The following is a 22,756-nucleotide window of genomic DNA, read 5'->3' as shown; positions in this document are numbered from 1 at the left end:
GTCCTTTCTTTTCTTTCATATCTAGTGCTTTTGCAGGGCCATAATGGAAGTTAATGATCTCTAAAATGCTTTTTATGCTCCTAGGAGAACACAAAGAGATTATCTTCTGTATGGACAGTGTAGAGGTGAATACTGGAGATGGGTATTTCAGTGAAATCCATTCACTGTGCATAACTCCAGTTTAAATTCTTTCATTTCTGCTTTCCTCTGTCTCACTTAAGTGAGAAATGCAAGGAAAAATGGGATTTTTAGGTTTTTTGAATTACATTTGAAAAAGGAGTTGATTAAGTTAATAGAAAGAGGGCCTTTAGCAAAATTGAAAGGCAGAAGGCAAGGAAAAGAAAATGGAAATCGTGTTAAGAGATTCTTAGTTACGTTTCATGAGTAGGAAACAAAAGACAGGAAGGAACAAAACTTAGCTATTTAGCATTTATTTGCATACAGTGTTTGAGTCTGTTAAGCTGAGTTGTTTTACTCTATTAGTGGCTTTGCAATATGTGAATGTGTGCTAGGAATTTTTTCATTTTTTATTTTTTTTTAATTCATCCTTTTCTTTTAGCAACCTTGATGAATTAGGTTCACATTGATACCAGCATAGACACTAGCACCCGATATAATATATGTATGCTGTTGTACGTGCTGTGAGACCCTTAAAAGACACTGGGAAGGATTCATGGCCTTGATGAACTTTTTCTGGTTTTGGTGCTATACTAGTTCTTGGTTGTTCTGCCAAAATTGTTCCCAATAATGTCTTATTAACTTCCACTGAAGGTGATGGTGGTAGCAGTAACTGGTACAATACAGACATCTCTTTTACCTGCAGGAATACATTCAGAACATTTCTGAGCTCTTGGGAAGCCTGCTGTGTTTCATCTGGTATCACTAAAGAAATTTGGATACTGGGTATTGAGTGTATTTAATGAAAGAGTTGTTGACAAGTACTGCAGGATTTGCTGGAGAAATCCCTTGAATTACGCAAATAATAATCCAAAATTGTTGCTGAAACAAATAATATCAAGTAATAAAGGAAAGTGTGGATAATATCAGCCAGCTTCTGTCAGTTACTTCATTTAGTGCATGTTGATCTTTCCTCAGAGCATCTCAAGTCCTGCCTGTCCACTCACAGGATGGGAAGTTGGGATATCTGTAGTACAGCATGTTCTGTAACATGGCCTGTGATGAAGTGTCATCATTGCTTTAACATTTATGGTAGGCTTATGTCCAGCTACCAAAAAAAAAAAAAAAAAAAAAGATGAAGGCAAATTGCAAGTATGCTGAATTTGAGTTGAAGATCAGGTCATTTCAAAATACTTTTTTTCTTTTTTTTTTTTTCTTTTCTTTTTTTTTTTTTTTTAAGGGTGTGTATTATTTTCTGAACTAATTAAAAAATTGCATGATAGCATGATGGTAGCTGAAAGACTAAGATACCAGTTGGTTTAATACTAAAATCTCTCTCTGTTAATTTTTCAACAAGTGTCTTTGGCCACAAGCAACTCTGAATTATCTCCTCACTGCCAAATAATATTTAAAACCCGTTTTCTCCTGTTTCACTAAAGTCATACTTACTTGAAGAACACCTTAAAAAGGAATTGGAACATGAAAAGTGAGAGATGTTTCTCAGGATTTTTAAGGATAATGGACTGAGGTTTGTATATAAATTGTCTTACGATTTCCAGTTACTGAAGAAGGATATTCTCCTTGAATGTACATAAAGAGAATATTACTGTTTTGTTTTTATTTTTTCCCATGAGAGTTGTTACCAGAATATAAAGTTGCAAGATGAATCATTCAAAGGTCAGGAAAGGTTAGAGCTGAGTCTTCTCCCAAATTCTAAGGTCTGCTGTCACTGAGAGAATAAGATAGTCTTTATTAATAAGATGAAATGAGATGTTGTACTATTTAATGAGGCAAATCAAACCTGTATGCAGTGATGCAGTTGATGAAAAAGAAAGTTTTCTACTCCATTCCCTGCATACAAGAAACAAAAGCAGTCATCAGTACCTTTCAAACATAGGTGCTAAAAGAGAAACTTGCCATCAAGGTCACTTAGCTCCCCCTGCATCTCCTTAAAATGTGGTTTGTTGGTGTTTTAAATTTAACTTGAAAAATGGTCAGTGATAGATTGAGGGAAATTATGTTCTTTGAGCAGTCTGCTGACAAACCAATTTTGTATCTCAATGCTGTCTGTATTTTTCATTATGAATGTGTCTAGATATCTACAAACAATTTTAGAATTATTCAGCAAGATAAAATGCTTAGGTGGCCTGAGTTATTACAGCAGAAACAAGCAGTAATGGGAAATTTGTCTTCATCCTTGAAATAATTATGTTGTTTCAAAGCATCATGAAAATTCATCAGTATCTTAGTAACATTTATGCACATTAGGATCCTGAAAATAGATACTTCAATTGTTTTAGAATACAAGTGTTCTTCAGATTCTCCCCTTTCCCCCCAAAACAAAACAAAACAAAAACTTACAGGCAAGTTTACCTTCTTTTAATAGGGTCACAGATTTCTATTTATTTAATAAGTCTCCCTAATTAATGAGAATACTCTGAAATTAATTTATGTTATAGAAAATATTCCATTCAGTTGAATGCATGCAAAGATGGGTGTGTATGTTTTGGTGTATTTATTTATAAGCTACACTTTATCCAGGCTTTGGTCTTGCCATATTTTCCAAATTTTTCTTCCCAAAGAAGAAGTGAAACACTTGGACAAGGGGAGAGGGAAAGGAATCTGGAGTGAATCTCTTTCTTCTACTGTAAGTGTTAGGTTAGATGTTCAGTCACTGTTTGACCAATGTTTGTTTGTTTGTTTTCTAAAGAAAAAAAAAGAAAGAAAAAAAGATTAAAGTTAAAAATTGGGACTTTCCATCTTAAATGGAATTTTTATAATCAGATGTTTAACGATAAAGTGTCTTGCAAAAATGAGAGTGCATAATCACAAGCTGAGTTCTTGGCAGGGATATAGTCTCATAGAATCATAGATTCATTAAGGCTGGAAGAGACCTTCAAGATCATGTCATCGAACCGTCATTTTCCACTTTGTTTTAAAACAGCTGAAGGCATACGAAGATGCATCCACATTACTGTGCTCATGATATGCTGCACTGAGAGCTTTCCAACTACAGCTTAACTATCAAGACCATTTATTACTGAAAACTAATACCCACGTAATCATCCATGCTGTAACCCTACCTGATAGCCAGAGTAAGAGCTATAGGCTGAATAAGACAAATGGATATGAATGCCAAGTAGTACTTTCAGCTTAAATAGACATACTCAGTTTATAAAAGCTCTACTATTGGCTTGCATTAGTCATACCTCTACCTAGTGGATGGTCAGTCAGCACATGCTGCAAGCAGCTTTCCTGTAGTACAACATACTTGTACAAGCCAACATTTTTCTTAATTTGTGCTTCCAGAAAACAGTTAAAGAATGTGCATTAATTAGCTTTTCTCCAGAGTCTAAGGTCTACCCATGCTTAATCTAAATTCCCGACTTCATCCAGCTCTTTGGAGTATCATTAGGAACATACTAGCTTACAAGTTAAATAGACTCTGTGGACAACTTACCTAAATATAGAAGTGTTTGAGTTCCTGTATAAATTTAGCAAAAAAACTGTTGTTTTCTAGTGAGTATCCTAAGAATGTCCCAAACTCATGAGTATTTTATAGTATTTCATTCCACAGGTTATGTTCTGTTTTGAAACTGAGCACTGTGTTGATGAACTTAATCTGTTTATTGGGAGATCATAGAGGAAGAAGAAGCATGGAACCATAAAGTAGTCCCTCTCACATATCTATATGAGTAGCTCATTCATTAATTGATGTATATAATGACTTCACCTAATATCTAAGGTATTTTGTATTAAATATAACTACTTCCACATGATTTTCTTCAAAAATTTCCTGGCTGTTTCTGTTAGACTGTTTTTTTCTTTTTTTTTTTTTTCTTTTTCTTTTACTTTGTATGCTACATGCTAACTGAAAAAGGAAAGAAAATACAGATAATATACCATGATTACAGTCAGCATGGAACTTGAACCCACTTTAAAAACAAGAGAAAACAAAGCCGCAAACATTGGTTTTATGTAATGTTGTGTATATGGCATTGATTCTCTTCCCACTAAAACAATTATCTAGATAGAAACGGTTCATTTAAGTTCTGCATCAGAAACAGGAGAAAGATTTGCTCAGTAGGAGAGACAATAATAATTATAAATGCATAAAAATAACATTAATGTAAGATGGTTAGGTCTCATTCTCCAATTTTTGTTTCAGAATGTCGATGCAGTTATGAAGTTCAAACCTCAAGCCAGAAACTAGGACAGTCATTTAATCTGAATTCACTTCCATTTGTGTAGAGCACAAATTATTTTTATAGGTATTCCCAAAATATACGAGTGATTAAGATGATGCAAACACTAGTCTTTGTATGAATTATTGAGCGTCCATGAAGAATACGTATACACATATCCCAACCAATATTAGTGTGCTAGAAAGTCAGAAGTACAATGCTTTTTCTTTCACCCCCTTATTTCATTAGAAGTGGTAAGTGGTATTTTTGTAGAAGTGGTCTTGGAAATGGACATTTTCACAAAAAAATAAGAAAGAAAAAAAAAAAAAAAAAAAAGGACTGCTAGCAGAAGCTGGGAACCCAGGACTGAAAGTGGTGTTGGTGATGATAAGGACAAAGGTCTGATGTGAAAGTTGAGGCCTCTAGGCTTGCTCCGGGGAACACTTGCAGTGGATGGCTATTGATGTTTTTTTTTTTTCCCCCTTCACTGTGGGTAACAAAGTTGGGTAAAGCTCTTGTCTAGAGCAAAACAATTCTCCCTTTATTTGCTGCTTCATGCCACAGCTGTGTTGTGCCTCAGACCTGGTTGTGCTGGTGGGGTTGGAGCAGAAGGGGAGCAGGCCTCCTCAGGGCAGCCTTGCCTGAGGAGCTGGCAATCTGAAGGAGTGCATCACTATTCACAATGCAGTATTAACTGCTTAATAAGATCAGCCTGCTGAAGGAGGTTTGTAATTCGATTTACCATTATTAGCTGAACTGCACGTAGTCCAGCTCCGTCGTAGTACTGGCTATCACAGCCTCTAATGCCCACTTGGACCTGCACAGGGGATGGCTGACACCTTCATCTTCTTGAGGGACCTGTTTGTGTTTGTCACAACAGGCAGCAATGGCCTTGAGCTTCCTTGGCTAAAGAAGAAGAGGGTGGCAGCTGTGTAATTAGAGGTTATTTGATGGCAGTGGGCTACAGCCTGCAGGGGGAGATTACTGAGAGTAGATGGCTGATTTATCCTTTGCCAGGAAACACAGGAATCAACTGTTGTTGCCTGAATAGGCTAACCTATCTGGTGTGGCTTTTGGAGGCTGCAAAGAAGGCAACTGTGGGGTCAGTCATTACTTTAACAGGCAAGAGAAAGTCCTTCTCCACAGTCATTCCTCATGGGCTGGTGGGACCATTCAGGGCTGGATGTGGAAATAATTGCAAGTTCCCGTTTGTAAAAGCCTGTAGCTTTGTGTGGTGCAAGCTTCCATGCTTCAAAACCCCTGATCATAGGTGGTTCTGAGTATGGAGAAGGATGAAAATGCTTGCCTGGATAAGGGGGTGGGGAATACTCTTTGTCAAGCTGAGCATTGCTAGTGAGACACTAGACATAAATAAGATCTGTATCCAAGGGGAGAATGGCACGTGGGGAGCTTTGTGGTCAAACCTGGCAGTAACTGAGGAAAAATGAATCAACCACTTAGACCATGTAAACTGTCATTTATATTGTAGTAGAATGTGATGTCCTAGTCAAGGCTATGACAGATTTATGTTGTGATATAAAGCAATAATCTTGCTGTAAACCTTGGCATAAAAATAACTGCACAGAGAAGTGTGGTGTAAATGAATTGTGAAAATAGACATTCTGCAAACATTTTTCATACAGCATAGGTTCTAATGCAATGAATCCTTTTCAATCTATGTATCTTTAAAATAAAATAAAAAGTATTTTAAAAATTCTGTGTGAAAATGTAGAGATTTTATTTAATGCCTAACATAATGACTGTCTGATTGTGATGATGACAAATTATATGGCTTTTTGTGATTACAAGTCTGCAACAATGAGATAAGACAATCTTCTACTATCTCATTTGTGCACATTTTGTATTTTGATTTTCTTTTAGAGGAATGTGAAGGTGCATAATTTGTTAATAGGTGAGGAAGAACTGAGGATATAACGGTAGTTTTTTTAGCAGTGGCAGAATACTATTCTATAATTTTTAGTATTTTCCCAAGTCAAACTCTTCATTCAACCAAGGAACTTAATAGAGGAGATATTGATCAGTGCTCTAAATCCATCTGCAGTAATTTTCATGCCCAGAAGACTAGATGATTTCTTTTCTGGTATTGGTTTGTAACTAATTTTTCTTACTGAGCATAAAGTAATCAGGAACATGCCTGGAGCTAAAGGGTTTTGTTTGTTTGTTTGTTTGTTTGAAGTATTCATTTAGCTTTTTGCTATCAATTGTACAGAGTGGGGCAATAGAAGTGGTGATGCTTTAGCATAATGAAACTCATTCAGGGAAAGGCTAGCAATTAGCATCAAAAACATACCTATGGAAATCAGCAGTGACAATACCAGATTATTTTTGGTGAATATAGGTAGAAGAACTTGAAAATTTTCCAGTTGCCTCCAGTATAATCAGCATTATCCAAAACAGTAGCAAAACAAAATTTCATTGCTCTGAAGCTCAGACATGTAGCTAATTCATAACAGTGCTATCATGTGAAGAAACTGCATATACTGTGGCAACATATGAAACTTGGAGTACTGCATGAAAAATATGGATGAGCTTGCAGCAAACTGTATATAACCAAACTGGGTCAATGAACTGTTGACTTGGGTGGCAGGTTGTGGTTCTTATTTTTTTCCCTCTATACATTGTGATTGTTTCTACAGCTCTTACATTTTTGGAGATGCTGAAAACTGTGAAGTTAAGTAGCTCCCTATTCAAAGGACAAGGGAGATAATATGTATTATCTTGTCTATCTTTTAATCTTTTCTATGGAGATCTGGTAAATGTGGTTGAAACACTTTTTACTAAGTAAATTTCCATTTGATGAAAATTACTTTTAATTCACAAAGCAAAAGGATTTCTTCTGCTACCTGTCCCCCTGTCTCAAGCTTCTCAGTCGGTCTTTTTACTCGTTCTTTTGAACTGTGCAAATGGTGTCCAGAGGTTGTGAAAATAATGGGTCAATGATGAAATATGTGGGTTTAAGCAGCAGTTTTGGTTGACTAAGTTTGTTAATGTGCACGTCTCCCTGGCTTATTTCTTTTTTCCCCCATATAGACAGCTAAGGATTGTGACAGGGGAATGGTTTTTTGAAGAGAGAGCCAAGCGCTTCAGACAGTCAAATCTTGGAACCGATGTTGTCAGACAGTCTATCCTACGCAAATCCCCAGGTAGGGACCTCGAGAGAGAGATTTGTTGTGTATGTTTAATATAATACATTCAAACCTTGTTTTCAGAGTGTTGTACTTGTGTTATATTTCATTCTTCACTGTAGAAGGTATAATAAATACTTTAATCTTAATTTCACATTTTGGTATTACTATGCATTGGTTTGTGAATGATTAGTATATAGGAGAGGTAAGCTATAGATGAATGAAGAAGTAACTCAGTGGGGCTAGAGAGTTGCTCAAAATCTCACTCTCCTAACAGGTGGACATCATTGTTCAGCTGCAAAGCCAGAAGCAGAGACTCTTAACATTCATTCTCATTTCTTGCCAGGAAGTATGGCTGTATGCAAAGATCTAAAACCAGCATTTTTTTGTCTTTGCCTCTCTTATTTGTAATGGTGATACATAAAAAGTATGATTCCATTTTTCCTTTTTTTTTTTTTTTTTTTTTTTTTTTTATTTTTATTTTTTTAACTCTGAATAGGAAAGATAAATGTTAACTCCTGTGCTGTATGCTGCAGCATGGGCTACATCCAGACTACTTGGAAAGCTGAGAATGAAGAGGCACCTTTTACCCAGATATCTCCAATAAATTGCACCTGCAAATTAAGGAACAGAAAAAAGTCCATGGTTCTGAGTGAAGCAAGCATACCATGGCTATGAGCTGCTGTGGTACCTTGCCTGGTATCAGAGGACCACTGGTTTAATAAACTGGAGTGTTTTTTTTGAATCCTGATGCTTTTCTCTTCATGTAACTACTTCACTCTGAACACAGAATCTGGTATTTAGGTAGTCTATTTTCAGAGGTATCATTCATCAGTTTCAGTAGGAATGTGGTAGTTACTGGAAGTTTTTAGGGGAAGGACAGGTTTACTGCCCTTGGAAAAAATTATGGTACAAATAAAGTGATTGGCAAAATGCTCATCTTTCCATTATCAGTGTGCTTCAGAAACTGTCAAACTGGCATGTGTCTAATGTTCTTGTTTTTTTGACACTATGCAACCTGTCAAATTGGGTATTTTGTAATTTTTTACTATATGTTTACATTTGATGTACATAGTTGAAAAAATAAGCCATTTTTTTCCCCACATTTTGTTTCCAGATGAACATACATTTTAATTAAGAAAACATTCTTTCATTTAACACAGAAAATGCTTTACACTGCAAAATTACGTTTTGGGTCCTTCGGTTTTTAACTTCGTTGGTAAATTCAGAAGCATAGTTCAGCAGTAAAGCTGATAGTGAAAAACATTTCAAACTACTTAAAATTTAATTTCCCTCTATTAAAAAGAGAAACCAAAGCCCTCCCCAGCTGTTTTTGTATGATGGTTTATAATACATTTTAATTTAGCATTGAAAAATAGAAAATCTGTTTTTGCAGGTTGTTTGACGTGAGCTGCCTTTATTTGTGCAAACATTGATTTTATTTTATTTTTTCTTTCCCCCTCCACTGAAGATACAGTTTCCAGTAAGGATGAAGAAAGAACATTCGCAGATCAACCCCAAGAGAATGAAGAAAAAGGGCCAGATATATCAACCTCCTCCGTAACTGGGCATAAATCAGTCTTTGGAGGACACAGAAAGATAGGGTAAAGCCTTTTCTTTTTTTTTTTTTTTTTTTTTTTTTTTTTAAATGATAAATCAGATAACAGCTGCATATATTGGATGGATTTTCTTTTGAGTCTCCCCAGCATTCCACATCAGTCCCAAATTTTGCAGTTAGAAACAATCTTCATTTAAAATCTGCTTACTATAAGTAAACTGCTGTCTCCTAGGAAATGCAGCCGTAATTACCCTTCAGCTATAGAGGTAGCAGAAAAAAAGGCAATTTTACCCCGTGATTTTTCCTGTTTATACTTTGAAGCAACAGTGGATCTCTAAAAGCAGTTTTGCTGAGGAAGCAAAGAAAAGAAACAGTATTTGAAAGGCCTGTTTTGATTGATTGATTTAGTTTACAAGTCATGTTTTCCTTTGGCTTCCATATGTGCAAATTTAGCCTATAAATCAAGCAGTGTCCCTTTATTTTGAATAAGCAAATATGTTGCTGGTCATTTTACAGACTGTGATCTGTGTAACGCCAGTTAGGGTATGCCCTTAGAGGACATAACAGATGCAGATGGTTTTGTGGGTGGTGTCTGGACATAGCTTGAGGCTATTGGGTGAGTGGAAAGGAAGATTGGAAGAATGTTTCTGTCGTGGCTGGAGCTATGGATCCTCCCAAACATAGAATAGGTAGATAGCTTTCTACACCTTTTTGATTTTTGAGGAGTTCTGGATATGGAGTTCCTTGCTCTAGTCATTTGACTACACAAGTAATTTTTCTCTCTTTAATAGTGGGAAAAGAGCATCAGAAAACCTCTGCCTTCTCAAGTGAAGGTGAGGAAGGAACTGGTTTAGGGAATCTACTGTAGTGGAACCTTGACATTGCTCTAAATCATGCTAATCGGTAGCAATAGTGAGAGTGCAGTAAAATTTACTTTTCTAATCCTCTTTTAATTTAAATGCATTGTACAGATCTAGTAGTCATATTTACTTATGAAAAACAAAGTGTTTTTTATTGTCTGCTATTTATTTTAGTGGTTTTCAGCATTTTTTTTTTTTAGTTTGCAGCCTGAAATGTTTTCCAGTGGTGACATTCCCCATAAAAGTAATCTAATCCTACAAGATATAGGCCACTTCTCTCAGAAGTAATTAATTACTTCTCTTCCTTCCTTACTCCTTCTTCCTCACTCAAGTTCCATGCTCATATATCTCATGAGAGGATTTGCTTTAGCAAAGCCAGTTTGGGACCAACTCCTTCTGAAATATAGTGTCATGAGAAACCCTACCACACTATTGTTGTTTGTAAGTCTGTGAAACCTACTGTTACTTTGCAACACCTCCTTTCCTTTCTGGCTTTTTAGACCACATAGTGCAGGGTAGTGGGGTGACATTATGTTTCTGGAAAGTAGTGTGTTTGGGGCATTGCTCTATATAATTGTAGAAACTGCAAAGAGATCTATAAGGGAAAATACACATCGTGTAATTTCCTACAAGAAAATATGCACATTTGATCAAAAATCCTTTGCTGTGTATATACCATACAAATATGAGAATTTTCACAAAAGGAACTTTGGTTCAAGGCTGGAAGTCACCATGTTTTGATGTCCTGTCTGTTTATTGTAAATATGATATTGCTTTTGTTTATAGGAATCAGCTTGATATCTAGATTGGGTACTTTATGGACCATTATATCCAGAGTTGTTCACAGTTCAGACATGAAATGAATAAAAAGTGCACTTTGTGATATTTCAGCCAGTTTGCAGTTTCTGGGAAAGATCTTGTAACATGTAAAACATTATTTTTTTATTCCCTGTTTTCATCAGGAAGCTAATTAAGGCAGTTACCAAAGGAGAAATTACATATACAAAAGATGAAAGTGGAAGGAACATGGGCTCAGAAGCTGAAAGCCAAAGTCTGTGCAGTGGCAAGTCAACACCTTGCTCTGAGAGGTAAGCAGCAGAAATCTGTTACAGCTTATGGTGGGGTGACCTAAGGGGATGCTCCAGTCCCCAGACTTGCTTTGGCTTTGAATGCCCAGCGTGAGCACTACCTGAGAAGCAGAGCTTATGTTAATAATTAAAAACAAACAAACGAAAAACTGCTGTCCATCCCCCTTTGTATTTTTTTCTCGCCTTATATTTGCATGTTGATTGCTATCAGTGTTTTGGGTTTTGTTTTCTGTTGTTCAATTCAACAAGCTGTGCTGGTGGTACAGAACTGAGGCCCTTTGTTCCAAAGTTTTGCTTTTGTAATGACATGTTAATTGATTGTAATTTATATTTTCTTTTTCAAAGGCTCTGTTTGCCCTTCTTTTTCCAAAATTTTTGTCACAGTTATTTCAAATAGAATTCCATTTTTCATTCTTTTGGGCCTAATCTCTGTTATTGCTTCTGTCAACTGCATTATAAAATGCTACATGCAATATTCCTCTCATGTCCCACTTCCAAAATGAAGGCAAAAAATGTCTCACTTTCTTCTTGTTCAGTTGGATAATCTATACAGAATATAGACCTATATATGTTGGTGAGGTGTACACACCTAGAAATTTTACAATCTAGATTTCTGTGGAGGCATGAAAATTCCCGCCTTGTATATGTGTGGTTAAATACATAGTAAGATATACAAAGATGCTTGCTTTAGTTCTTCCATTGTTAATTTATAGAGCTGAGTAGTAATTATTAAAAATAACAACCAACTTTCCCAGACTAACCTCCATAACTCTTTTGAGTTGAAAGTTAAAGGAATGTAACAGTATATTGTGACACTGCAGCTGTCTTAGGTTTTCTTGCATATTTTTGATTTTTGTAATTGCCCTCATCCTTTAGCTCTGCCAAAACTGAAGTATTTCACTTACCATCAGGGAGAATGAAAGAGAATTTTTATTCTTTCCTAACGTTTTGGTTTAAGAAAAGCTGTACTGAGCTGTGAACAGGGAGGCCTGGGCCATGAGTTCATCTCTTGGACTTCTGTTCCAGCAACAATGGTTACTGGTTTTGCAACTGAATGAACTAGGTGGTTGCATCAGGATGCTTCTTGGAGGAATAGTATAGGAATATCAGACTTGTCTACACAAGCACACTGCCCCATCCATCATGCTGAGGTCTTGTCTACCACATGGAAATGCCTGGTATAGTCACCTTATAACAGTTTCTTTCTTTTGTTGTCTACTTAATATGTGCATAAAATAAGATAAACCTCTCTCTAATAGCAGACTGGAACAAGAACAAAAGACTAGAGAGGTCTGTACAGTAGATTTGATGCTCAAGTGCTCAGTCTGGCTGATAACTACAGAATCCCTTGTAACACATTTTGAAAGCTTTTTTTTATCCTGGTCCAGTATGACTTCTGAACACTTCTGTTGATTTACATTAGTTTACAGAGTGAGGAAAAAAACTGTAACAACAGCTTTCATAACAGAAAGTCACAACAATCCATCAAAAGTGGTGTGATGTGCAATAAAACTCATGTTTTCAACATTTTGGCTACTTGTCATGCACTGACAGGTTTAGAAATAAATTTAGTGTGCAGCTAAATACAGGAGCTTTGACAAAATATAGATGACAGTCAGGAGCCTTGATTTTCTGACTTTACAGCACTGAAAGCACATCTTTGTGTGAGCAGATAGGATTAAAATTCAATCAAAACACATTCTTTAGGGTTTGTTGATCACTGATTCATCAGATTAAAAAGTAGAAGTGCATGTATGTGAAGTGCACATGCGTAGGAGTGTGTTTATTGTGCATAATCTACAATTGTTAATACAATAAATTGAATAGCAATTGCTTAAAAGGTTACTGTATGTTCACTAAGGGACAAGATATGGTTGTGCAATATCAATAGACAGTCCTGGTGTTCAGGGTTTTCCTCTGTATTCCTTTTTTTCAGTAACTCCACTGATGTGAATTCAGCAAATTCAGCATCTGTGTTCACTGCTTAGTGTAGTGGTGAGAGTTGAACATATTTTCTCAGTTCAGCAATAGTTCTGATAAAAAAAAATTCCATTGTGGTAGAGAAGATTTTTACTGGAATTACTCTAAACATGATATGACAGGCTAAGCCAAGTGAACGTGAAATTCAGATGTTGTTTAGCACAATGAAGATGCCTGCAGATCTGAAATATTTATTAAGCAAGCTTATTTTTGCTTAAAATGTGCTTTAAGTTTCAATAGCATTTTTTTTACAGCAAAATTGCAGTAGCCCTATCCTCTGATGCTATATTTTCCATGTGGTAAAGACTGCAGTTCCTGCCTCAGTTGCTATTGACCAGTAATTGTTTGAAGCAGTAAGTAGGAATTTATGCAGAACTGTTACTGTCTTGCAAGACTCTTTGAGAATTCTCCAAATTAGGAAGAAAAATGAAAATGGCTGAACTGATGTTTGCAGAGAAAGAGAGAAAAGTGGATTAGCCAGGAAGTTCTACTTTTGCTGCAAATCAAATTTGAAATGAAAATAGAACTTCCACTGGGAACATTAAAATACATTTAAAAGTAATGTTCATTGTTTCAAGAGGTCAAACTTACAAACACAAAACCAGCAGCATATACTTTATAGCACCAATTGTTCACCTAGAGTACTTGATATTTTCTAATAGAAAATGTCCTATGGAAAACAATCTGCCTGTTGTGGTATTAGACAGCGAATGGATTCTGGTATGCTGATGATAGATTCTTTTTTGTCACTTTTACTGACTAACAGGAAACCTGGCAAAGAGCGTCATACAGCTTTCCAAGCTAGTTGAAATAATCAGCCAGTTTAGGTCAAGAGTCGTTATCACAATACAAATAGGACAATGCTCTTCTAAGCAGGAGTGAGGACAGTTGTTTTCTGTAGAGGAAGGAGAGTGTACAGCTGAGGAATTTAGACTCTGTAGGGTTAGTGCAGGCAATACCATCAGCTGCAGACATGGCCAAAACTATCATGGTCTGGTAGTTTTCCTTCAAAATGAGGAGCAGCTTGGTGGGAAGTGTCACACAGGAGGCCTTGTACCTACTCTTGGGATGTGAATGGAGCATGAAACAAACACACAGGAATGTAGCTTCTGCAGCCCAGAGGGCAGCCTGGACAAGAGATGCCTGCACAGGCTATTTACATGTCTGGCAGAAGTGCTGAAAATAGGTGTAGGTATAAAGTAATTAATTCACCCTTGCTTATGTTTGTCTTTCCAGGAGACCATTTCCTTGCAGTGGATCACAGTTCATCCAGGGCGATGTAATTCTAGTAAACTGTTTTAATCACTGTTTTATTACATGGTCTGCTAAAAGCAATAATGCTTTATTACTCTTATCTCCTTCCCAGAGGGAGCACTCTTTCGCTGAACAGCAGCGATATAGAAGCTGCTGCAGGCCATCTGAAAGGGGCTGTGGGCCCTTCAAACAGAAGCAGTGTTTCCATATCTACCCTCCCGAGGTCTCCAACACTGAGCACACGCAGCATGACTGCAGATTATAGCAGGGTAAGTTCACTGACATAGGACTGACACCAAATACAGCTATACAGCTGGCGCCAAACAAGATGGTCTGGCTGGTATCTGCCCTGTTAGATCAATTTGTAGCTCAGGAGGGATAAGCTCAACAGAGAAGATTTTGTTTCTTCCTTAATTCTGTTGGGTCCAGTGAAGTTATCTACTAGAAGAGAATTTGTCATGCTCTATCAGTAGTGTGGTTTGTGGTTTGGCAAACGTTTTTCTTATGTCTAAAAATTGCTGCTAATGTCCAGAATTATATAATAAGTTACAGATTTTCAAGTGGGAAGCACAAGGGATGGGAGTAAGCACTTTTGGCACTGCAGGGTCTTGAGTAAGTGCTGTGACTAAGGATGTGACTTTCCAGCACATAGGGTCCAGCGTGCTCCCACTGACTTCCAAAGGAAGGAGATCAGCATTTGTAGAAAATCAGGCCATACCGATTTTAGCTTTTTTTCTGGATTTGGACACTGGACTCTGTGTAAATTTTGGCATAGCATCTAATATGCACTAGATATTTTATCAAATAGAAAGATGGGATTCCTCTTACTTGCTGTTATGTCTCTAAGGATGTGGATAGCCATGTCTGAGTCAGCAACCTTGGCTGATTCATAATAAGCAGAAGGACGTGGCTCACCTCAGCCCGAAGCAGAAGTCGTCTTCATTCCCGGACAGCCTGCCAGTTTGCCAGGGAGCTGTTCCTGGCTGTGTGCTGGGTGGGGCACCCTGAATGTCTTTCAGTCACCGCTCCTAATAAATCAGGATCATTCTAGAGGGTTGTACAAGTTGCCATGACCTAAGTGTACAAGGAAAGTCAAATTTATAGTTGGAGGTAATGCCTTTTATCATTAATGCTTGGACAGAAGTAGATGAGCCTTTTTGCTCACACCCTCATTGAAAGAGCACATCCATTTTTTCCAGCTTCCAAATACTTTTTCTAATATATTATCCTTCCTAAAAACAAATCGGTATATATGAAGGACAGCTTTGGGAGCTGTAAATATGTTAATACTTGTTTTATTTATATTTTTCTTGGCACACAGGTTGACTTGATTTCAGATACATTAGATCTGGTTGAAAAAGACAAATCCATTTAATTTAGATACAATTATGTTGTTAGCTATTCCTTTACAGGAAGGCAAAAAGCCATAATGATATCAAGCATATTAGCTTTATTTAAGTAGTTATGCTGGCATAATTTAATTAGTTCAAGTCCACTTAGTTTTACCCCGTCTTAAATTATTATGCTAGTATAAAGCCAATAGTTTTTATTTTTATTCTTTTTGTTTCCTTTAGTTTCTAGGCTAAGTTAACATTGAAAGGATTTGTTTTACTTTCCTTCTGTCACTTCTGATGTGTTGCTCTGATTCTTCTGTTGCAAGTACAGGAAGTACACATGAATTGCATATTTGTACAAATTTTATTCATGACCAGTGCTAAGCAACACAGATTAGAATCTATTACAGAATATATCTTGATTATGATCTAAAGGAGCTTTGGAGTTCTTTGAATTAATAGAAATGACGCTTTTGTAGACTGATGGTGAATAAATTTGCTTTTTGTATTGATGGGATGTGCATTTTTTTTTTATTGGGTAGAACACTGGCTTAGAAAATGGCATGGTTATTCCAGCAAGTGAAAGTGTACCTGAAGATTTAGTAAAGAAGCAGCATAGGAGGAAAGCATCTGGAACACCTTCCATTGCAGTTTCTAGAGTATCTTTGTCATCAGGCAAGTATTAAGTGTTCCTTTTTTCTGCCACCCTTTATCATCTGAGGATATTTCCTATTCTCACAGCTCTGCAATTTTTGATTTTAACTCATACTGTACAGTAAAATGTGTTTCATATACTTGTTGATATTCCTTCTGCAAATTCTTCATTTTTACCAATGAAGCTTATGCCACTCTATTATGTTTTGTGTTTGAAAAAATTGAAAATAATGTTAGCATAAAGTTAGTATTTGAGTGAATCACATACTCTTAGTTTTGTTACTAGATTTAATTCGTGTTTGCACTTTGTTAAATCATTCCCTGCATGGTCAACTGTATAAAATACTACCTGTGTGCAATCTATATAAAATATTGCCATGCTTCTTCAATTATGTTTCACACCCACTTTGCCCAGAAACAGATAACCCTGAGAAACAATGAGCTGTCAGAGAACAAGTCCCTTATAGCCTTCACGTCATTTCATTTTTACACATGATGCACTGAACCGGTTGATTCGGCTGTTATTTACCTCGTTTCATTGGAGGCTGTTAGGGAAATGAGGCTTGCACAGGAAGGTGCTGTCAGAGCCACTTTGCAACAGTTGCTGGAGATCGTCCTTTTTCTACCTGAAATAGGAGGCAGGAGTGCCATGCACTCTTTTGTTTTTTACTCAGTCATCTCCTTCAGGCCTGAAAGGTGGGTTCAGATTTATAGCTTTCTCTGTGAAAGACAGCAGAGCTTACTTGGTTTGAGCTGAATTTAGCCCAAAGCAGAAGCCTAGTGGTGTATCCCACAGAGCTAATCAAAGGAGTTACATTCTTCACCTTAGATTTTTTTCTACTTGAAAGCATCAGGGTTTCTTTGAGAATATAGGATTATGCAACTCCCGACAGGCTTTCCCGACTACTCCTTTCTTTCTGAAAACATTGATTCTCCTGTTTCTGCTGCCTTATAAATTAAAGGGCTTCTTAGTAATTAAGAACTGGCCTCATGTTACCAAAGCAGATAAAAGCTGAACAAAATTGCAGACATCCTGGGAGCATGCCTCAGACTCTTCATGGTCTTCTTGCTGGAGGATCTTAAAGGACATAAAGCTCAGGAAAGTGACCTTTCCTGTCATGTCTGCTATAGCCCAGGTAGAGAACAAACAGTTGAAACTTCACCGATTCCTACCTATAGGATCTAAAAGTATTCCTTTCCCTCACTTTTATTCTCAATATCTTGAGCAGTGCCACAAAAGATTTTAATGGGGAAGACTAAGGAAATATTTCTACAAGACATGTAAAATCTCTTACGCCATTAACTATGGGATGAGAGATTTGTAGGGCTGAAAAAACTTGTGTGGGATTTGAGACTTAATTACTTTGTCCTTTTCTGCACAGGGAACAAACACCAGTGATGGTAGAAGCACTTGCTATGTCCAGCTGTATCTCTAGCTGCTTAATTCTGAAGGAGATGGTGGAAGGAGTTTGGTGGTGGTGTGAGATGCGATCATCACTACAAATGCTTGGACTGCAGGTTTTGCAATATTCCAAGCTAATAGGTCTAATGGACAAAGTCAAAAGTTTGATTTATAGTGTTGTCCATAAGAGACAATTACATCAGAGAACAGTGCAGGGTAAAAAGTGTTGGCCAGAAGGCCGAGTAGCATCATAAAATACATTTTTCCATTTTTCATCTTGACGTTCAGTTGTCATAGAGTTTGTGACTGATACTTGCAGAAATACAGCTTTGATTTTTTTACTTAAAAAGAAAATTTGAGACAACGCTTATAAAAGAGTGTCAAGATGAAATAGAAGGAATTTTAATACAAATTATAATGGACATTTTCATTATTTTTATTTTTCTAGACCGTAGTCGATCTGAAATAGATTTGAGTGAATCTTTTTCTGAAGGAAAAGAGGATACCCTGAGCATAAGAAGCAAATCTGTACCTAGTGCCTTAGATGAGGACCTGGTGAGTTTATAAATATGTGAATGTTTATCTAGCAGAAATCCTGTTTGTTCAGACTTAGAAAACCAGCACTATATTATTACAAGTAGTTAAAAAACCATAATTTTAGTATGTTGGCTGTAGAATGATTTCAATGAGTAACAGTTTGCTATTAATTTCCTGTTTTTTGAGTTTTCAAGTGAATGAAAACTGGCTGGAAAAGAAATTTCAGGTACTAGGTTATACATGCTACAAAGTTCCGTTAATTCGTACTTCCCTAAATTTTAATTCTGATGTTGAAAAATGCTATGCTTTCAAGGCTTTAATCTTCATCAGTTTCTGGTTTTTACCCCCACACACCTTTTTTTTTTAGCAGACAAAGCTCCATCCTTCTTTTCCACCACTGTTGCTGATCTCTTCCTGTTTAACATTTTCTCCCATACATTTTCATGCCTCTTTCTATGTATTCTGTATGAACTGCCTTTCCTGAACTGATGATCAACTTCCCCCTCGTATTACGCATGTATTCAGGATACACAATTAGCAGATGTGCATCAATTCCATAAAAAAAATACCAGCTTGTTAAATATGCATGAGGAGAAAAAAGGAGTAATTCAAGTATTTCTTCATAGTTTGTTTTGAAGTTTCCAAATGTGTATGTTTTTCTAAAAAAGAAAGAGAAGAGAAAAAAAAAATTACCTGCTGCAACAGTAATGTTTTGTTTGTTTTCATAGTACTTCCCTACCTATCTGATCTTTTCAAGGGGGCATTGGCCATGGGGATTGTCTCCCTTTCTTGTAGAATTTGATACTTGGAAGTTGCTGGAAAACACGTGTTGGGATTCCCATCTATTTTTTGGTTTGTAACCACTCAGAGAATTTGCCTGCAGCATTGCTTTCTTTGGATTGATTACCTAAGAAATAAAATATCCATTCCTATGTGTCAGATTTATGTTGAAATAAACTTTCAAAAATAAATGTTTGGGGTTGTAATTTAGAAAAAAGTTGTGTTCTTTATTAAGAAGTTGGGAAAGATGGAAGAAGAAAAGCATGCAATAAGAAAATAAAAACTTTAAATATCTAACATTGGTTTCCTGCTATAGTTGTACAGAGCGTGATAGTTAACACTTAGGGATTTTTCTGAAGCAGACACCAGAAATGCTGAGTCCAGAGTGGTTTTCTGTTGTTTGATTTTTGTCTTCCTTGTATTCAGTGTTTTTTTTTTTTTTTTTTTTTTTTTTTGCTGACTCCAAGTGCAATTTCAGATTGCATCTCAGCAGCTCTCCACTTCCTTTGGTAAGAAGTTTTTTTCTCCAGTGTTACCATGTTTTTTTTTTAGGGTAGCTTGATGCGTGGGACTCCTTCAGTGTTTGCCTTCATTGTCTTACCTTCTGGCATTCACTGTGTTTTGAGATGAAGGTTGAACTCCTGCTGGAGTTTAGCTGTTGTGGTGCTTGATATAAGAGACAAAAATGAGGATGTCTGATGAAAGTAATGACAGCTCCTTCAGTCTGGGAAAAGTTATGCCTTCCTTCCTCCTGGCCGGCTGGTGGATGTGGCTGAAGTCCTTTAGGCTCTTACTCCCAGGTGATGGGAGTTGGCAGCAGTGGTGTGGGAGGTGCCACATGTCAATAGGAGAAGCAGATTGCTGGAATTTGTCAGCTGACAGGGTTGGAAAAGCCTTTTAGCTTCTTTGCTCCCAGTTTTATCAATAAAACCCCTTAAATTTGCAGAGAAATGATCTGGAGGACTGAATGGGTATTTTCCTTCTCTAACTGATACTACTCTTGGTAGGGAAAAGGGACAATGCCCAGAAACCTGCATGCTGTGGGAGGTGTTTTTCAAGGAGTACGGGGAGACAGTTAAACATAGGGCTGTGCTCAAGAGCGAGCACCTTATCTAGAAAGGTGTGTGCCGAATTCCTGACCAAGTAGTGTTCATTACATGCTCAGCTGCTGTATTAGAAGTAATTGGATAATGTGCATTTTATAACCCCCCGCTGGAGACCTCGAGATTAATGTCCTACCAGCTCTAACTTTAATAAGCTTTTATTAGATAATAACACTAACCAATTATGTTGCTGCTGTTCTGTAACACCTCCTGAGAAGCATAATCACGGTAGTGCAAAATGATTTAAGAGCTTATGTTAAATATTAGCCATTTGTCTTTATGTTATATATGTGGTTGAAGACAAAAATTGGTGATCAGCTAGCTGTCTTTGTGAAGCACTGTCAGTATTTGAGTGTCAAAACCTGAAACATAGGGGTTTTTTTTGTCCTGTATCTAATTATACAGCAATCAAATTGTAGCATTGTTTATTTTTAAGTCCACACATACGTATACAACAGTGTAAAGGAAAAAGTTTGGGATGTATTACCAGAATTGCTTCTTCCTGATGTATTGGCAGGAACAAAATCAATGAGGAGAGTAGAAGTGAAGTGGTTCTTTTGTTTGTTTTATTTTTGTTTTTGTTTTATTTGTTTATTTTTTGAAGGATTTGGCAACCTGTCTCCCCACAATAGTTTGCTGCATCTCCATGGACTTTTTCCTTAGAGTGTGAAGTATGCGTGATTTTTCTTTGTTCTGTGGGGTGCCGTATTCAGAGCAGAAAGGAAAGAGACCGACAGAGGAGGCTCATTGCAAAAACATGAAGCTAAGAGGATTTTTTGCTTCAGTATGTGAATTTTGGTCCCAAATAAAGTGATGGCTTGTCCTCATTTCCCCTTGCTCAACATTAAATATGCACAAATGCAATTGGAAAGTAGTAATAGAAAATTTTGCATCGCTTTCAGCTGGTTTTATTTCAGTACAGTCACTAGAGGAAAGGAGAAGAGAAGTAACAGCTAGCTTTATGCATACTAATAACGAACACTATGCAGATCTTTACAAAAAATGTGACAGTTCAACTCTCCTGCAGCATTTCTTTTCTGTTCTGTTTTTTCTGATTAGCACAGAAGTCCGAGACCCCTTACTTCAAATACACTACATCTCTGCTTAGTTTAAGGGAGAGAGAGAATGAGTGAGCAATAGTGAGGCAAGTCACCACATGGGACTTCATAGCTGCACAGCAGATATAAGGGGTTTGAACATTCAATTTCAATTAAAACTGAAAGCAGGCCTCAAAATACCTGCCACAAGGCTTCAGGAAACCTGAAACTTCCAAGCTACTTTCAATAGGATGATAGCTGTCTGATTTTTTTCATGTAACTTCAAGTTAACAATCCTATTAGGACTGTCAGTTCAACTTTAAGTTTCATGTTGGATTTTACTTTATCGCTGCATTTGAGAAATGAAAATATTTTTCCCTGGATATAATCTAAAGGTGTTAGAATTCAGTGTTATTAAAATTCAAGCATATATATGAAGGTGTGCAGTTACTGATTTTTCTGCTGTTTTTATTATTGAAATAGCACATGAAAGTAATAATTATAAAAAATATACACATCTGTTGTTTTTTTGTTGTTTTTGTTTGCACTTCAAATACATTCAGTTTGTATGATGTCAGGACAAGTTTCTTTCTATGTGGTTTGACAATAACCTGAGACTTTCAGCCTTGCCTGTTCATCTGTCACCAAAGATAGTATGGAGGGGTACAAGTGTAATACTAACTGTGAGCTTGTCTGTTAGTGTGTGAGAGCATGACTGATATAAATGTAGACAATAATCAGAAAGCTGGATCACTGGATTGTAAAAATAAACCCAATAAAAACATGGAACCTGGATTATAACCACATCAGTCATCTATTGGTGGTAGCTTCTGACTACAAATGGCTTCAGGTAAACCGGTATCAATGATCCCCTGACTGGTATCGGAGCTTAATTTACTGGTTCCTTTTGTTAAGTTTTGAAAAATGCCGACTACGTCCCTCTTAAACTTTCCAAACCCAAATTCCTGAATGCTAATAGCACTAAGTAAAATAAGGTAATTTGAAGGGGATTGTTAGCAGGTGTGGAAGTGGATTTTGTTTATTAGTACAGTTATTGGACATAGAGTTATATGCCTACAGAAGTCAGGAAACATGTGACATTTTTTTTCAGTTCTTAGGCAATTGAAACCTGAAATCCTGGTGACCTCTTTTCCCTTTCTGCTATGTGCAAAGATGTGGAAAATGTAAATCAAAATCCCTCTAGAGTTTAGAATCTTGAATGCATCATGTACCATCTTCCTGAAGTAGAAAATACATGAAACAAAACCAATTTGGTTGACTAAATATAGAGCAGAACACAATGACTGAATTCCCTGTTGTTGTTTTTTGTCGTATAGGATTACCTAGATGAAACAGAAGAAGATATTGATGACATAGTGGCCTCTCGTTATTCAAGGAAACATGGACATCTGACAAGTGCATTATCAAGAGTAAGTTCCTGAGTGGAAAACAGATGCTTTTTCATCTCATGTAAGACTATTCTTCCAAAATGGAGTTTAACATCATACCACTTAGCAGCATTCTGTTTTATATTTTAGTAGTTTTCTTAACAATTTATAACAGATCATTTTTTATTCTGCACTTGAGAAACATCCTTTAACTTTTAGATAGTTTTTCTGACTCTTATATTTTTAAATGCCATTCAAAGCTAAGATGCTGTTCTGCAGAGCACATAGAAAGCAAGAACCATGTCATGTACTCATTTGTAGATTTCTCTACACA

General features: G+C 36.7%; 1 protein-coding gene across 2 annotated transcripts in view; it reads left to right on the top strand.

Moving 5' to 3' along the window:
- SYTL5 (synaptotagmin like 5) overlaps window positions 1-22,756 on the top strand; it is an 82,607-nt gene that overhangs the window by 41,900 nt on the left and 17,951 nt on the right. For both annotated transcript variants that reach the window (XM_032199621.1, XM_032199629.1), the window contains exons 4-10: window positions 7,353-7,465; window positions 8,919-9,051; window positions 10,828-10,953; window positions 14,300-14,456; window positions 16,064-16,196; window positions 18,026-18,132; window positions 22,372-22,464. In XM_032199621.1, coding sequence (XP_032055512.1) covers window positions 7,353-7,465; window positions 8,919-9,051; window positions 10,828-10,953; window positions 14,300-14,456; window positions 16,064-16,196; window positions 18,026-18,132; window positions 22,372-22,464 — 862 coding nt within the window. The remainder of the gene's footprint in view (window positions 1-7,352; window positions 7,466-8,918; window positions 9,052-10,827; window positions 10,954-14,299; window positions 14,457-16,063; window positions 16,197-18,025; window positions 18,133-22,371; window positions 22,465-22,756) is intronic.

The sequence above is a fragment of the Aythya fuligula genome, chromosome 1, assembly GCF_009819795.1.
Source record: "Aythya fuligula isolate bAytFul2 chromosome 1, bAytFul2.pri, whole genome shotgun sequence".
Lineage (NCBI taxonomy): Eukaryota > Metazoa > Chordata > Aves > Anseriformes > Anatidae > Aythya > Aythya fuligula.
The sequence above is the reverse complement of the archived record's forward strand: the minus strand, read 5'-3'. Positions and strand labels throughout refer to the sequence as shown.